We start from the raw sequence: 17,956 nt of genomic DNA on the forward strand, positions 1-17,956 counted from the left end.
ATGTCCTTCAATGCACATATTAAACAAATATGTAAGACTGCTTTCTTCCATTTGCGCAACATCTCTAAAATTAGAAATATCCTGTCTCAGAGTGACGCTGAAAAACTAGTTCATGCATTTATTACTTCCAGGCTGGACGACTGTAATTCATTATTATCAGGATGTCCAAGAAACTCGCTGAAAAGCCTTCAGCTAATCCAAAATGCTGCAGCAAGAGTCCTGACAGGGACTAGAAAGAGAGAGCAGATTTCTCCTGTTTTGGCTTCCTGTTAAATCCAGGATTCAAAATCCTGCTCCTCACATACAAGGTCCTAAATAATCAGGACCCATCTTATCTTAATGACCTTGTAGTACCATATCACCCTATTAGAGCACTTCGCTCTCGCTCTGCAGGCCTACTTGTTGTTCCTAGAGTATTTAAAAGTAGAATGGGAGGCAGAGCCTTCAGTTTTCAGGCCCCTCTTCTGTGGAACCAGCTTCCAGTTTGGATTCAGGAGACAGACACTATCTCTACTTTCAAGATTAGGCTTCAAACTTTCCTTTTTGCTAAAGCATATAGTTAGGGCTGGACCAGGTGACCCTAAATCCTCCTTTAGTTATGCTGCAATAGATGTAGGCTGCCGGGGGATTCCCATGATGCATTGAGTTTTTCCTTTCCAGTCACCTTTCTCACTCACTATGCATTAACAGACCTCTCTGCATTGAATCATATCTGTTATTAACCTCTGTCTCTCTTCCACAGCATGTCTTTATCCTGTCTTCCTTCTCTCACCCCAACCAATCACAGCAGATGTCCCCGCCCCTCCCTGAGCCTGGTTCTGCTGGAGGTTTCTTCCTGTTAAAAGGGAGTTTTTCCTTCCCACTGTCGCCAAAGTGCTGCTCATAGGGGGTCATATGATTGTTGGGTTTTTCTCTGTATCTATGAAGCGCCTTGAGGCGACTTTTGTTGTGATTTGGCGCTATATAAATAAAATTGAATTGAATTGAATTGAATAGATGTAACAACGAACGAAACCGTTGTTTCGTCTGCCTCCATAATGATGTCTCTCGCCTTCTCAACACAATGGCTTGAGGATCGAAACCAGAAAGTTAGAAATGTTATAAGTAACTGAGTTGATCATGAGTTGGTCACGGTTCTGGGTCATTTTGACCCAGTATTTTGAGTTTTTTATGTTTTGGATTGATTTTGTGTTATGGGTTATATTCTTAACATCTTGTTGTGCTTTGTTGATCATTTCTATTATTATTATTATTATTAGTCTATGTTTCAGTTTAATCTGGTTAAGGGTTTAGTTCTTAGGTTTTGTTCTTGTGCCCTTGTATTTAGTGTACGTTTAGTTCAAGTCTGCGTCTTTGACTTGTTCTTTGAAGGTCTCTGTCTTACGTCAGTGTATTCAGTTTTGCTTCCCGTCTCGTCTTGTCAATTACTCCCAGCTGTGTTCTCCTGCTGTGCCTTGTTCCCCTCGTTATCCCTCTGTGTTTTTAAGCCCTGTGTTTCTCTGTGACAGTATTGTGTCATACCCTCAGAATAACCTGTGTGTTCTTGTCATAGCTTTCTCAGTGTGTTCTATGTTTTTTTTTGTGCCAGCAATAAAGCGGAGATTCTTTGAGTTTGCCATTCAGTGTCCACGAGTTCTGTGTTTGGGTCCTCCATCCCTGCCTGCCCACACACAGAGCCCTGACACAATTGGTCTTAACCCTCTGGGGTCGCTGGACGCGCCGGTGCGTCAAAATCACATGACCAATTTAAGACAACACAGCTACAAGATGCAGTGACTCTGAGTCTCCATTTCAACTTGGGTTGAAAATGCAACCAAAACCAGAGTTATGATAAAAAAAAAATACGCTCGATGTTTTTTCTGAACAAAACAGTTGTGTTTACAGCGGTAAGAACAGTAAAAAAAGTGTTTTCACAAATAATTTGTGTGCCTTCTTATTTGATGCAGAACACCTGATTGTTCTGTAAATAGATTTAAATGGTTATATAAAAAATGCTTGAGGCCTTCGCTGCACTTTTAGGTGAATAGTACCATATAACTTTGTTGTTTGCAAAACTTGTGCATAATTTTTTAGAGATGTACAATTTCTATTTGCATTTCAAGTTATGAAAATAATTTGTTAAACATGATGTGGGTTTTACAGCAAAAAATATAACTTTTTTCTACTCGGATTTTGAATTTTTTGCCTGAATTTAGATCAACTGTGCTAAAATAGTATGCCAAAATGAAAAAAATAACTCAAATTTCAGATATTTGAGGTTGTGCTGAAAATAATGATACCAAACATATTTTAAAGGTGAAATAAAGAGGTAAAATCAAAAGTAGTCAAAAACGGCCAATTATACCCTGTACCACAGAGGGTTAAAGGTTAAATGGTTTCATCTGCCTCCATAATGACATCTCTCACCTTCTTAACAAAATCCAAGGTGTTGTGGATGTGGTGTTCAGAGCTGCCTACCAGCGGGTTGAGGATCGAAGCCAGAAACTTGGAGATGTTATAGGTGACCGAGTTGATCATACAGACAATCGGTCTTAAAGTTGCACCCTGTTTATGTATCTTCGGTAAACCATACAGATTTAGTGTAGATTCCCCTGTGTAGTCTGTGTTATGAGGTCTTCTCAATAGCTTTGTCTCAAGTAGTTAGAACAAGACAATCTATCACCCTCTTCCTGTAACCACTTCCTGGGTCTCATTTCGGGGACTCATAAGTATTTCTGTCACTGAGCAGTGGCAAGATTTTCTCATGATAGTCTTTCTGGTTTAGCAGAACTGTGGACCTACCCTTATCTGCCATAAGGACGACAATGTTATATTATATAATGTCGTTACTAAGTGATGTGAGTGCAGTGCCTTTCTGTCCTCCATGTTGATGCTGAATGCTGTGGGCTCTGCAGTGCTTAGACAGGCCGAAACTTTCGTCTGTAGTTGCTCTGCTTCCATGTGTGCAATGTTGCTGTCAGGAAGTCAAGGAGGCCATTTACTTAAAAAGGGAAAGACCATCTCTGACTCTCGGAGGGGGCCTAAGGGTACATCTTTCACCATCTTACAATGTTGTGATTGCAGCCATTCCCCAACTCTCTGTGAATGGTTCTCATTGCCATTGATAAGCGGTCTTTGAACAACAGCATTGATGAATTGGCATTAATCAGTAGGTGTTGATCAATGGTCATGAGAATTTGCATATTAATGATCAAGGACCTTGCCTTATAGCCCATTTTTCATACAGTGGTGTTAGTTTTAGTCATTATGCAAATGTAGTGTTTATAAGATTGGTTTAAGAGAGAAAACATTTTTGAGGATGTAATTTATTGAAAAAAAAAACACTGTAAGACTGTAACAGGCTGTTTTACAGCTAATCCGAAGATCTTTGCTGTTCCTAGGACTGCGTTCTTCTGGACAGAGATCGTTGATGTTGTTTCTGGGATCTGCTGGAGCCACTAACCAAGCTTGGCAGGCCCTAAAATGAGCGCTGGAACCACTGTTACCTTCACCTTGCACATCGTCTCGAGCCCTTCTCTGATCCCTTGGTATTTCTCGGGCTTCTCTTGTTCCTTCTTCCTGATATTGCTGTCATTCGGAACCGCTACATCGATCACTACGGCCGTCTTCTTCTGTTTGTCTACCACCACTATGTCCGGTTAGTTAGCCACCACCATCTTGTCTGTCTGTATCTGGAAGTCCCACAGGATCATAGCTCGGTCATTCTCCACCACCCTTGGGGTGGATCTCCCATTTTGACCTCGGGACTTTCAGGTTATACTCGGCACAGATGTTCCTGTACACTATGCCGGCCACTTGGTTATGGCGTTCCATGTATGCCTTGGCTGCTAGCATCTTGCACCCTGCTGTTATGTGCTGGATTGTCTCTGGGGCATCTTTACACAGCCTGCACCTGGGGTCTTGCCTGGTGTGATAGACCCCAGCCTCTATGGATCTTGTACTCAGAGCTTGTTCTTGTGCTGCCATGATTAGTGCCTCTGTGCTGTCTTTCAGTCCAGCTTTGTCCAGCCACTGGTAGGATTTCTGGATATCAGCCACCTCCTCTATCTGCCGGTGGTACATACCGTGCAGGGGCCTGTCCTTCCATGCTGGTTCCTCATCTTCTTCCTCTTTCTTGGGTTTCTGCTGCCTGAGGTATTCACTGATCACACGGTCGGTTGAGGCCATCTTCCTGATGTATTCGTGGATATTCCTTGTCTGTTCATGGACTGTGGTGCTGACACTCACCCGTCCCCAGCCTCCTTCCTTCCGCTTAGCATACAGCCTCAGGGTGCTGGACTTGGGGCGAAACCTTCCATGCATGGTCAGGAGCAATGTTCCTTCTAAGCTGTGCACGTGCGCAATTGCACACTGCTGGCATGGTCTCTGCGCACAGAAAATCTGCGTTGCGCATAAAATTGATACTTTAACAATTCTGTTTTGCAGTGTTAGTCAGTGAGTGACTGGTTGCTCCCATATGGGATTAGAACGATGCCACCTTATCCCATCGTCCAGCCAATAATGTGATTTACATTCGTATATACGCAGCTAATCACCATCGTTGACAGGTTATGACAGCGTCCTTGTGTGCCGACACCGGTGTTTTAGCAAGCAAAGCGGCTGATGTGGAGTGAAGCCACGTTAATGACAACGTGTACAACCATTGGAGATGTGAGCAGGACAGACGGAACAACTGACGGACAAAGTGTGGACTTTATACCAGTTTTTAAATTGTGTTGATCGGCCACGTAAAACCAAAGTTGTGATAAAAATAATATGTAATGTTTGGTTTTCTTCCTGAACACTATCGTTGTTTATATTTACTGCGGGAATAAAAGGTAAAAACAGTGTTTTATAAGAAAAAAGGCTCGAAAACCTGTGAGCAAAAACAAACTCCACCCCCCTATCCCTTTCCTATTCGTCCAAAAAAGTACCATGTCGACCAATCAAAAAATGATATGGCAACGTGGTAGTTATGTGTAGTGTAGTTGTGTTGTGTGTCAGAACAATGAGGCGACTGCTGAGTGTTACAGGTGTTACAGCAGTGAAACATCTCCTGCTGTCAGGCCTGCAGGTATCAGGCTGTTGTTCTCCTTTTTCTCATAGTGGACAGAAATTATTTTTTGGAGCGGCACAAATAATTTGTGTGGCATCAGATTTGATGCAGAACAGCTGATTGTTCTGTAAATAGATTGAAATGTTTATTTAAGAAACGCCTTGGCTGCATTTAAAAAAATAGCTGCAAAAAACTTTGTTTGCCAAACTCAGTTACTTTTTTTGAAGACTAAACTAAATCACGGGCAGGGCGTAGGTGTTGATAGCCTGGATCTTATTCTTACCGTTCAGCTGACTCCTCAGGACTTGCCTGACCCTCTGAGGGTACTTGGTGGTTGCAGCCTTTCCTAGGGGCCTCTTCGTGGTTCCCATTTGCCTGTGGGATCCCCAGGTACTTCTGTCCTCTACGTCTGCAGTGTTGCCTTCTGGTAGGTCTATTCCCTCAGTTCTGACTAAGAACTCATTTCTGACTGCTTTCCCTCTCTTGGGCAATCGTGGCTCAAGAGTTGGGAGTTCGCCTTGTAATCGGAAGGTTGCCGGTTTGAGCCCCGGCTCGGACAGTCTCGGTCTTTGTGTCCATTACTACAGTATACATCAAAAAATAATTTGATTTCTCTTTCAAAACGTGTCAAAAACTCGCCAAAAAAATAGATATTGGATTTAAAATTACGATTTACTGTTGATTCTAGAAAATATCACATATAAATTTAGTTTCTAAAGTGTCATCTAACGTAGATTTCGTGAATATGTACTGGACTTCCAATTTGAATTAAGTGTGCTCCCTGTAAGATTGTTGGCTTTATCTGTAACTGTGAGGGACCAAGCAGCCAAAGCAAAGAGGACACAGGCAAAAAAAATATCTTCAAAAAGGGTTTTCTTTATTTTAACCCTCAAAAAGTCCAAAATTAACAAAATTCAAAAACATACTTAGCAGGCCCATAAAAGAGGTCAACTAAATATAACTCTACAAAAAAGAATTTCCAGAAACTTAAACAAATAAAGTGAGACACAACTTAACTCACAAACTGACCTAATTACAAAGACACATAAGGGTAGCTTTTATAATGATTTGGCCAAACCATTTGAACACAATAGGGGGGAAAAACAAACACTCTAATATTAACTAAGCACAGAATAACCTAACTAAACCTAAAACACCCCTGCTCCTGGTAAGCCCATGGTTAGTCCTGCTGAGCAGGCATTTTGTTCCCAGAGTCCTCAGCCACGCCTTTTGCCCAGACGGGAAACAGCCACCGCCCAAACCCAGGTAACTCAAAGAAAGAGAAACATAATTAATATAACAAAACATTTTGGAAAAACCATACAATGTTACCAGTGTTAGGTTTAACCAAAGGATTAATGAAGAAAACTGCAAAGCAAATTAATAAAGTAAAAAGTGGACTAATTTACCCCTGTGTGGCTGATGCCATCACAGTAGCAAAACATCCAAAGAACCCTTATTAAACAAAACCCCTGATTATATTTACATCAAGATTATGTTAATTCTTGATCATATGTTGTGTATGAGCAGTTTTTACATGTTTATTTTACTTATAAGACATGAGACATGGTTCCAATCATTAACATGGATTTTATTGACAAAAAGATAACCCTTCCTGGAACAATCCAAGACCAATTGACACTTATGCATAAACAAAGGCACATAGAAAAAAAAATCTAATTCAAACGCACATTTGAGCACAAAAGAAGGGGACACTGCCACCTCGAATCTGCCTTACCACATCTGGAACAACGAAAAGGGGACTAATTGAGGCACATAACCTGCAGGTTTAGAAGTAGCTCTAGCTTTCTGAACGTCTCAAATTTAGGGCTGCTGCGGGCCATTTGCGCTCCCTTGGAGAAATCTGCAATGTAATTATATGCAAAGAACAACTAGAGTAAAACAAAAGCCTCATTGTTATGCTGATTATACTTAACTGACAAATTAAGTCAGTCTATTACAATGAACTGAGATGAAGATAATACTTAAGACAATGCTACACCTATCGCAGGACAGAGTGACAGAGAAGCCTGTCAGCAGACAGTAACATACTAACTGGCCAGCACTAATGCTAGCTAAATGTGAATAGGATTTGCAGCCTATATTTCACTTTTCCCTATCAAGCAGGCCACTTGTGCTGTTGACACTGACCATGAACCAAAGACCAGTGCTACTGAACAGCAGATTATGTTATCCTCAGGATAAAAATAAGAACGTTTTATGCTCTCCACTCGTAGTCTGCAATTTTGGTGATCAATGTCAGAACCTTTGGATTGACTGCAAGGTTTTTCTTGGACGTGTTCCACTCCACTTTGGGTTTATCTTAAAGCACCGGTCGAATGAAAAAAAAAAAAATGAAAATGAAAAATAACAACTTCATTAAGAAACGGACTGGACTGTATGATTTTTACATTTGCAATGAATCTAAGTGTAGATTGAGCTTGCTTTTGAGTGCATGTTTGGACATACAGGTCATTGTGAAACAGAGAGGTGATGCAAAGATATTTGGTTAACCTGTGAGTCTATTGCAAATGCTGTTTCAGGGTAGTGAAACATCTGTGAACATCTACTACTCAAAGGTCTCTTTCTATAACTTGACACGAGCATGAATCAAGGATATTACAGAGACAGCCATCTGAAACGCATTGCTCAGTCTTATGTGTTTTAGCTGCAAATAAAAGGAGATCTGATGATTTAATTTGGATTGCATAACTTTAGATTTCACTGTCTCATCATTCTTATGTTTTAATGCATAAAATTGACTGGTGCCACCTTACCGTTGCTAGAATTCCAAGGTTGCTGCTTGGGCTACTGGATAAGAAATGTTCATGCAGTAGTAAGAGCCAAACATCAGGATAAGTGCGTCGCTGAAGATAGTGATATGGCCATTCACAATTGCCTGGTCCACAGATAACATGAAGTGCTCGGCTGCCAAAGTAGAGTTTCCTGTTGTGTATTTGAACAAGAGACAAAGGGACAAAAAAAACAAGTCCACACATGACTCAAACAACAAACTGCAATGTTACAACTGATGTATATCAATATACACTGGCATGCAGTTTGGGCCCCCCGGTCAACTGCAAGGAGTCCAAATTTTTGCTGTGGGCCCTTTCTTTTTCTGTTTAAAAAAAAAAATATGAAAATGATTTTATTTAAAATTAAATGTCATCTGTAACTTTATGCCATTTGGAAATTATTTCATCTTCCACTTGCTTAACTGTTCATATGAACCAAAATTTTGACCATAGGTGCCCAAACATTTACATTAAAGCACCACAACTGTGACAGCCGTAATCTTTTGACATCCTTAAATGCAGCACAATACTTGCCTTTACAGCTTACTGAATAAATTTGAGAACTCACGCCACTAATCTGCAGAGGAAGAAAAAAACCTTATAAATCATGAAACCTGCCAAAATCCAAATACAGGCATGCAATGTACGTTTATATGTAGTCAAATAATTCACCTCATCTGCTTAGGTCTACTACCTCTCTACAAAATAAAAGAAAATACTTGGCTTATCCTTTACATGTCCATTACATTTTACAGGGCAAAGCTAGCACAGTGGGCTACTTCTATTTCCCTCACTTCATCACGCAGCACATGTTGGTGCGCACGAGCTAGAGTGGAACAGGTCGCCTATTAACTCTTAAGTTGCATACTTAATTTCACATTGAGACAAATGCATCAGTGGCAGCTGTTGTCGTGGGGCCCCTAACGGGTATTAGCGGTGTAGAAACTATCCGCGTAGCAACTGCTGTGTTTACACGGTCACAGAAAGCTGGCAGCTAACAAATTATCAAACAACAACTCTGCTAGCCAGCAAGCTAGCGGCTGGTCTAACTACACCTTATACTGACGGATGGCGTGCTTTGCCTGCATAGCTAGGGATTCCATGCCTTTTACCGTCTCAGTAAACTATGAGCCATAGTGGTCAAGCAATTCCAAGTTAATTCTACTAAGCTGAGTTTGATATACTTGCCTTGCAGCAGTGCATGGATGATCTTTCACCAACGTCTCTCTTCCTCCGCGCTTTCCAAGCCATACACGTGACCTTGTGGTTGTTAGTTCAAATTCCTCATGTTGTTATGTGTCCCAACATCCAATAGCATGTCACACTTTTTTAATGACCGTGTCCTTACCCCAGGTGCAGAGGCCTATCTCTGTTCAGGAATGTTGTAAATACTTTGAGATTTATATTAATTGCAATTCCTACCTCTACATTTATTTTTAAAAATATATCATTAGCACAGTGTGGCCGTGCAAGGTTTTATATGTTTTTTTTAGTATTTATTCCTATTAGTTATATTTTCACTTTTTACCTCTGAATTATTGAAAAAGAGCTAGATGACATTTTCAGCAAAATTATAATTCAAATACTCATTTAATAATTAATTGTTCTCATTATATTTTAGATCATTTTTTTAAATATTTTTCCATAGTTTTACATTTGAATTTAACAGTTCAATCTTTCAAATAATGGACAAATATTTGTGAAAGTATTTTAACAATCTAAATATGCATATGTACAGAAAAATATATTTAAAAAACAAGAGAATTATGTTTTATTACATTTACAGTGATTTTATGTTATTTTACATTTGACATATAAAATCACATTCTATTTATGTAAATTTAATGATATTGTAGGAAAACAGTACAAAACTGTAACATACGCAGTAAAATACTTTGATTTTACAATTTGGTTTTACAGTGTGTGTCTGTATATAACAAAAGACCTTTTCATAATTTCAGATTTCCTTCAACAGGTAAATTTTCACAAGTTGTGGTGAAACAAGGTAAAGAAGGTAAGAGTTCAAGATTTCAGCAGTGTGAAGTAATATTGTTGACAATATATAACACATGCCAGAACTATTAGTGCCCCTATGAAAATGTACTTCCCAACTGCGGCTTTCTCTGTTTTGTTGTCCTATTTCTCACGCTTTCATCAATTTAAATTTTACAAGGTTTCTATTGACTAGAGGGGGATACTATGAGATGCTGGCAGGGTGAGAAATAAAGGAAAGAAATCTAGCTCCCCATGCCCCACTATTACATTGTGTTAGTGATATGTGACTGTAAGTGTTATTCTTTCTAAAGAGCTTGGGTCAGTCTGAATTAAAAGTTAGTTTCTGACAAGTTAGCGTTCCCTGTTGAGATCATTTAATGCACAGTATAAATGGTCGTAATTTAGATTTCTAGTATTTCAGATGTTTTTATTCTGCTTATGAGCTGACTCCAGAAAAGTTCTTATCATAGTTTATATGAAAATCAAAGAGTTCAGTATGTTTGAAAATGTGTCAGAGTAAAGCCATCCATGATAGATACAGTCTGACTTCTGTTTCAGAATTCTTCAAACGTGTCAGATAGGCTGTGCATGTTCAGTTAATGCAGAAAGTCAATGACATGACTGTTTCTGTCTTATTGACATCTACTTTTTAATATTTTTGTTCAATAAGAGGCTCTCACAAAGTGTCAGCATGAGCTCAAAGCTAAGTTGAACAAGAGATTCCTGCATTTGTTGGAAGGGATTGCAGAAGAAGAAGACCCAACCCTTCTGAATCAGATCTACACAGAACTCTGGATCACAGAGGGAGAGACTACAGAGGTCAATGATGAACATGAGGTCAGACAGATTGAAACAGCATCCAGGAAACCAGACAGTCTAGAAGCAATAATCAGACAAGAAGACATCTTTAAAGCCTCACCTGGAAGAGATGAACCAATCAGAACAGTGCTGACAATGGGGTTGGCTGGCATTGGGAAAACAGTCTTAACACAGAAATACAGCCTGGACTGGGCTGAAGACAAAGCCAACCAGGACATCCAGTTCATATTTCCATTCACTTTCAGAGAGCTGAATGTGCTGAAAGAGGAAAAGTTCAGCTTGGTGGGACTTGTTCATCACTTCTTTACTGAAACCAAAGAAGCAGGAATCTGCAGCTTTGAAGACTTCCAGGTTGTGTTCATCTTTGATGGTCTGGATGAGTGTCGACTTCCTCTGGACTTCCACAAAACTACAATCCTAACTGACCCTAGAAAGTCCACCTCAGTGGATGTGCTGCTGATAAACCTCATCAGGGGGAAACTGCTTCCCTCTGCTTGCCTCTGGATAACCACACGACCTGCAGCAGCCAATCAGATCCCTCCTGACTGTGTTCACATGGTAACAGAGGTCAGAGGGTTCACCGAAACAAAGAAGGAGGAGTACCTTAGGAAGAGATTCAGAGATGAGGAGCAGGCCAGCAGGATCATCTCTCACATCAAGACATCACGAAGCCTCCACATCATGTGCCACATCCCAGTCTTCTGCTGGATCACTGCTACTGTTCTGGAGGATGTGCTGGAAACCAGAGAGGGAGGACAGCTGCCCAAGACCCTGACTGAGATGTACATCTACTTCCTGGTGGTTCAGGCCAAAGTGAAGAAGGTCAAGTATGATGGAGGAGCTGAGACAGATCCACACTGGAGTCCAGAGTATTGGGGGATGATTGAGTCTCTGGGAAAACTGGCTTTTGATCAGCTGCAGAAAGGAAACCTGATCTTCTATGAATCAGACCTGACAGAGTGTGGCATCGATATCAGAGCAGCCTCAGTGTACTCAGGAGTGTTCACACAGATCTTTAAAGAGGAGAGAGGACTGTACCAGGACAAGGTGTTCTGCTTCATCCATCTGAGTGTTCAGGAGTTTCTGGCTGCTCTTCATGTCCATCTGACCTTCATCAACTCTGGACTCAATCTGCTGGAAGAACAACAAACAACCTCGAGGAAACCTGAAATAAGAGAATCTGCTGAGAAATACTTCTACCAGAGTGCTGTGGACAAGGCCTTACAGAGTTCAAATGGACACCTGGACTTGTTCCTCCGCTTCCTCCTGAGTCTTTCACTGCAGACCAATCAGGATCTTCTAGAAGGTCTGCTGACACAGACCAGAAGTTGCTCACAGACCAGTAAGGAAACAGTCCAGTACATCAAGGAGAAGCTCAGTGAGAATCTTTCTACAGAGAAAAGCATCAATCTTTTCCACTGTCTGAATGAGCTTAAAGATATTTCTGTAGCAGAGGAGATCCAACAGTCCCTGAGATCAGGAAGCCTCTCCACAGATAAACTGTCTCCTGCTCAGTGGTCAGCTCTGGTTTTCATCTTACTGTCATCAGAAAAAGATCTGGATGTGTTTGACCTGAAGAAATACTCTGCTTCAGAGGAGGCTCTTCTGAGGTTGCTGCCAGTGGTCAAAGCCTCCAAGAAAGCTCTGTAAGTAAATATACACTCATCAATCAAAAAATAACTTTTTCATCATTGTTTATCAAGAATTCTCTTATTATCTCCATAGATTGAGTAGCTGTAACCTCACAGAGAGAAGTTGTAAAGCTCTGTTCTCAGTTCTAAGTTTCCAGTTATCTAGTCTGAGACACCTGGACCTGAGTAACAATGATCTTAAGGATGCAGGAGTAAAGGCTCTGTTTGCTGAATTGGCAAATCCACCCTGTAAGCTGGAAACACTAAGGTCAGATGACATTACAGTTTTTTATTTTGTTTTTTATGTTATGAAGGAGGTGTTACCTACTAATACAAATCTCATTCATGATATAATGTGATTTAAACCTATTGTTGTTATCACTCTGTGATATTTCAGATATTTCTAACATTATGGCTTTTATGTACAACTAATCAATGTGCACCCAAAATAACAAGCTACTTTAAACACTCAAAATCCACGATTTAGTTTATTTCCAAACAAATTTGAACTTTTTAATTTTTCTCATATAGGGAAATGTCTGATGGGATCTGAAAGAATGTTGAAATGGTGATAATTATATCTTAAAAATGTATTAAATTAATTTAAATGAAGTTGTATAATTTGAGGAAAAGTGATGGGAAAAAAATTAAGAAAATCTCACCACAATATATATATACATAGATAAACATGAAATTATAATGTACAGTCAGTATGGTTTCAGACCAATCAGATCAACATCCATGGCATTAATGGAACTAATTAAAAATATCACCAATAATATCGATCAAAGACAATGTACAGTTGGTGTTTTCACTGACCTAAAAAAAAATGCTTTTGACACAATTAATCATGAAATATTACTTGATAAACTGGAGTACTATGGCATTAGAGGCGTGGTGCTAGAGTGGGTCAGGAGTTATTTGAGAGACAGGCAACAATTGTGAAGGTTGGTGAATATCAATCAGTACCTGGACATTGTTTGTGGAGTTCCACAGGGGTCTGTATTGGGACCAAAACTGTTTATCCTGTACATTAATGATATAAGTAAAGCATCTGATATATTACAGTTTATTTTATTTGCAGATAATACAAATATTTTTTGTGCTGGAGAGAATTCACAACAGCTTATGGAAATTGTCACACAAGAAATGATTCAACAGAAAACATGGTTTGACAGAAACAAGTTATCACTAAATTTGAATAAAACTACATTTATGTTATTTGGAAATTAATAAAAAGATACTGGAGCAAAATTGTTGATAAATAATGTTGAAGTAGAGAAAGTTTCTCATACAAATTTTCTGGGTGTGATAATAGATAACAAAATCTGCTGAAAACCTCACATAAGAGCTAAACTGTGAAGAAGCATCTCTGTTATGAGTAAAGCTAAACATCCTTTGCCTTCCAAATCACTCCAGGTACTTTACTGTACACTTATACTGCCATATTTGGAATACTGTGTGGAAATCTGGGGAAATACATACAATACTTCACTGCAACCGTTATGTAAAATTCAGAAAAAAGCAATCAGGATGATTACTAAAGCAGGAGACCACACTAACATTATGTTCTTGAAATTAAAATCCTGAAGTTTATGGATCTTGTAAAATATAAACTGCAAAAATTATGTAGAAAGCCAGATATAATATCTTACCAGGAAATGTACAGAGGGTTTTTTTGACAGAGAAGGGGACTATGAATTGAGGGGAAAAATTAAATAAAAAATCTGAAGACTCTTAAAGCACAGACAAAGGTTAAAACCTGTTGTGTTACCATTTGTGGGGTAAAACTGTGGAACAGCTTTGCTGTGGATCTACAGCAATGTTCCAGCATTAGTCAGTTCATAAAGATGTTTCGAAAACTGCTTTTGGAAGAATACGAAACTGATCAAGTTGATCACCCGTTGTCAATGTAACTATCCTAAAATGTATATATCATTGTAGCTATGTTAATACATGTCCTTCATTCCTTGTTTATTGTGTGGGGTAAGTGATGATGGGAATTAGGGGTAACAATGAACAGTGGGATTTAATAGCATGTTGAGCATGGGGTAGGGACTAATAAGTATGTTATACTTCTTTCTACTCTATTTCGGACTCATTGTAATATGTCATTTAGACTCTATTTTATTTTATTTATTTTCTTTTTTGTTTTGTCTGAGCACATACATGTGTGTATTTGCATATATATTCGTATTTATACATGTAAACACAAGTATGTGTACTTGTATATATTGTTTTTCTGTATACGTCTGAAATAAAGATACAATAATCAATAACCAATTTCAGTATTGACTGAGACACTGAGATAATCCAAAAATATTAGCTAATTTAAAACTTGATTGGAACAATACATCTGAATGAAGTTACGTTAAAGTAACAGAATGCTGGGAAAGTGGTAGTAAATAGAAACTGGCCGTATCAAATATTTGAATGTTGTGTTCCCATTATAACTGATTCTTTGTTTACCCGAGATACAGTTTTTTGGGGGTGAAAATATGAAAGGAAAACTTTCTTTTCTGTTTGTTTTTTTCATGTCTTCAGTCTTTCAGGCTGTCTGATGACAGATGAAGGCTGTGATTTTCTGGCTTCATTTCTGACCTCCCACCCCACCCATTTGAGAGAACTGGACTTGAGCTACAATTACATAGGAGACTCAGGAGAAAAGCTGCTGAACCAGCTTAGACTGGAGAGTATGAGGTAGTGGAGTGTGAAACACTGGAAACATTTCGTCTTGGTAGCATTTTGTATTTCAGTAAATTTATTAGATCTGGGAAGTAATTGTCATAGTACGGAAACACATTTAAAGGTTCCAAAGAGGTAAACCTATTTAGCAATAGTATAGTAATGTTTTGAGAGTCCTGCTTACAATAGAATCACGATATTATGGATGGTAAATGGCCTGCATTTGTATAGCGCTTTTCTAGTCATTAAGGACCCCAAAGCGCTTTACACTACATTCAATCATTCACACACACAGGCAATAGCAAGCTACATTGTAGCCACAGCTGGGGCGCACTGACACAGGCGCGGCTGCCGGACACAGGCGCCACCAGTAGGCAAACATGTGGTTAGTATCTTGCCCAAGGATATTTGGCATGCAGCCAGGAGGCAGCCTGGGATCGAACCACCGACCTTCTGATTAGTGGCTGACCTGCTCTGCCACCTGAGCTACAGCCACCCAGGATATTATTGTAGCGATCGTGGCTCAAGATATGGCAGTTCGTCTTATAATTGGAAGGTTGCCGGTTCGAGCCCCGGTTCGGACAGCCTTTGTGTCGTTGTGTCCTTGGGCAAGACACTTCACCCGACTGCCTACCGGTAATGGCCAGAGGGACCGATGGCGTGATATGGCAGCCTCGCTTCTGTCATTCTGCCCCAGGGCATCTGTATCTAGAACTGTAGCTTGCCTTCACCAGTGTGTGAATGTGAGAGCGAATGAATAGTGGAATTGTAAAGCGCTTTAAAGGTCTCGAAAAAGCACTATATACATGCAATCCATTATTATTATTATAGCATACAATAATGTATACAATTTAGGGTGAAAAATGTAGGAAACACTCTTAGACTAGAGGGTTTTAGTAAATCTCTGATTGTAGCTCCTTGGTCTTATTTGCAAGCGATCTGGTGTTGGTGAGGAAGATAGATGAGAGCGTCTCGCTACATTCCTTTATCAGTGTGTAACAGTGTGTGTGTGAGAGCCATGTAATGTCCATGTGTGCATGCTGACTGTGCTGCTCTGACCCCCCTCCTCCTTTCAGGGTGGAGCCTGCTGGAGTCCGATGGTTGACACCAGGTCTGAGGAAGTGTAAGTGTGTTTTTAATGGGATTCATGAAAACAAAGCAGCACACATTCAACCATCTTCATCATGTCAGGAGTCATCATCAAAGTGTCAATCAATGAACAGATGATGGATCAATAACTGCAGCTGGATTGTGTTTGTTCTCTCCATCAGATTCCTGTCAACTCACAATCGACACAAACACAGTGAACAAATGGCTCCAACTGTCTGACAACAACAGGAAGGTGACACATGTGTGGGAGGTTCAGTCATATCCTGATCATCCAGACAGATTTGATTACTGGAAACAGCTGCTGTGTAGAAATGGTCTGACTGGTCGCTGTTACTGGGAGGTCGAGTGGAGAGGAAATGTTGATATATCAGTGAGTTACAGAAGAATCAGAAGGAAAGGAAACAGTGATGACTGTTGGTTTGGACACAATGATCAGTCCTGGAGTCTAATCTGCTCTGATCGTGGTCCTCAGTCTGTCTGTCACAATAGAATAAAAACATCCATCTCCTCCTCCTCCTCCTCCTCCTCCGTCTCTAACAGAGCAGCAGTGTATGTGGACTGTCCTGCTGGCACTCTGTCCTTCTACAGAGTCTCCTCTGACACTCTGATCCACCTCCACACCTTCAACACCACATTCACTCAAACTCTTTATCCTGGGTTTAGTTTCTGGTCTCCTGGTTCCTCAGTGTCCCTGTGCTGAGTGGAGTGTAAAGAGTGTCTCCTGTTACAGAAACACTCTGACTGTTGAACAGATAGTTCAGTCTGTACATGTCTGTCTCTTTCACTCACAAACACGTTTTCAGATTCATGGATTCAATCAGTTGATGTTTGAAACTCTTCTAAATGATTCCTTGTAAACTTCTTCCTCTTCAGTCCTTTAAAGATGGAAGCTCCCATTATTCCAGGATCCACATGTTGTTTTTCTGTCTTTTTCCACTCAAAGCTTCACAGTGAATATCAGTATGTTGTGTTTCTCTGAAGCTCAGTTTACTTTAAACCGTTTAGTTACTGCCAGCTATCTTCAGGCTTGTGCTGTGGAGACCTTATCAGTGCACCTTGGCTCTCCTGTGAATGAAGATGGAGAAAGCACATTAAATGACTTTAACAGACTGGTAGAAAACCCTTTCTAACATGTGACTTCCTGTTCACCTATTGCTATGAGAATATTATTGCATTAACTTCAAATACATATTTGGAGTGCAAAACTGTTATAAGTTAAATGTAATTGCGATGAGTCGATATTATGTTTCTCTGTGAGTTTTCTTTATGTACTACATCCCCTTTGTATTTAAGGCAGACTATGGGTGTCAGAAATTGTTAAGGAAAATGTTCTAAAACGCTTCTTCAGTAAAGACTCAGAGAAGAGAAACACACAGAACTTCTTTTTTTTTTGTCCCGTTTGGATCTATAGCCATCAGAATTGTTGTCTTGAGGCCAAGAAAGATGCCAAGCGGATTTATTTTACCAAGTGGATCATCATGGCCTTGCCATATTGGTCCATTTGATTGACCTTTATTATAATTATGAATTTATTTTATTTTCAGTTGCTACAAACGGGACAGACATAACTGTGGGATAGGACAGGGGGAAAGAATGAAAGAAAGAGAGGGAGAGAAAGAAAACCAAAGGGGAGAAGAGACGGTGAGAAGGGGGGAAGAAAGAAAACAAACAAACAAACAAAAAAAAAACAACTCCTGGGTCACCTGTATGGAGAAAAAAAACAGAAGAGACAGCAAACAACAAAGAGCAACATAATAAGAGAAAAAAAAGCACCATCACAATAAACTAGCTAGCAGTAGATATCAGTAGATACTAGATAATAAACGATATTGTGCAGCACGCAAGATAGACAGCGCACAATGTGCTTTGAGGCAGCAGCCAAGAAA

General features: G+C 39.8%; 1 protein-coding gene across 2 annotated transcripts in view; it reads left to right on the top strand.

The window, feature by feature from the left end:
• LOC308396112 (protein NLRC3-like) overlaps positions 1-17,712 on the top strand; it is a 30,657-nt gene extending 12,945 nt beyond the window's left edge. The window contains exons 3-8 of one of the 2 annotated variants that reach the window (XM_080881204.1): positions 9,806-9,844; positions 10,496-12,290; positions 12,370-12,543; positions 14,820-14,975; positions 16,037-16,083; positions 16,232-17,712. In XM_080881204.1, coding sequence (XP_080737330.1) covers positions 9,806-9,844; positions 10,496-12,290; positions 12,370-12,543; positions 14,820-14,975; positions 16,037-16,083; positions 16,232-16,770 — 2,750 coding nt within the window. In that variant the 3' untranslated portion in view covers positions 16,771-17,712. The remainder of the gene's footprint in view (positions 1-9,805; positions 9,845-10,495; positions 12,291-12,369; positions 12,544-14,819; positions 14,976-16,036; positions 16,084-16,231) is intronic. The other variant, XM_080881205.1, reaches the window with a different exon arrangement.
• The last annotated feature ends 244 nt before the right edge of the window (positions 17,713-17,956 follow it).

The sequence above is a fragment of the Rhamphochromis sp. 'chilingali' genome, assembly GCF_963969265.1.
Source record: "Rhamphochromis sp. 'chilingali' genome assembly, chromosome: 1".
NCBI lineage: Eukaryota > Metazoa > Chordata > Actinopteri > Cichliformes > Cichlidae > Rhamphochromis > Rhamphochromis sp. 'chilingali'.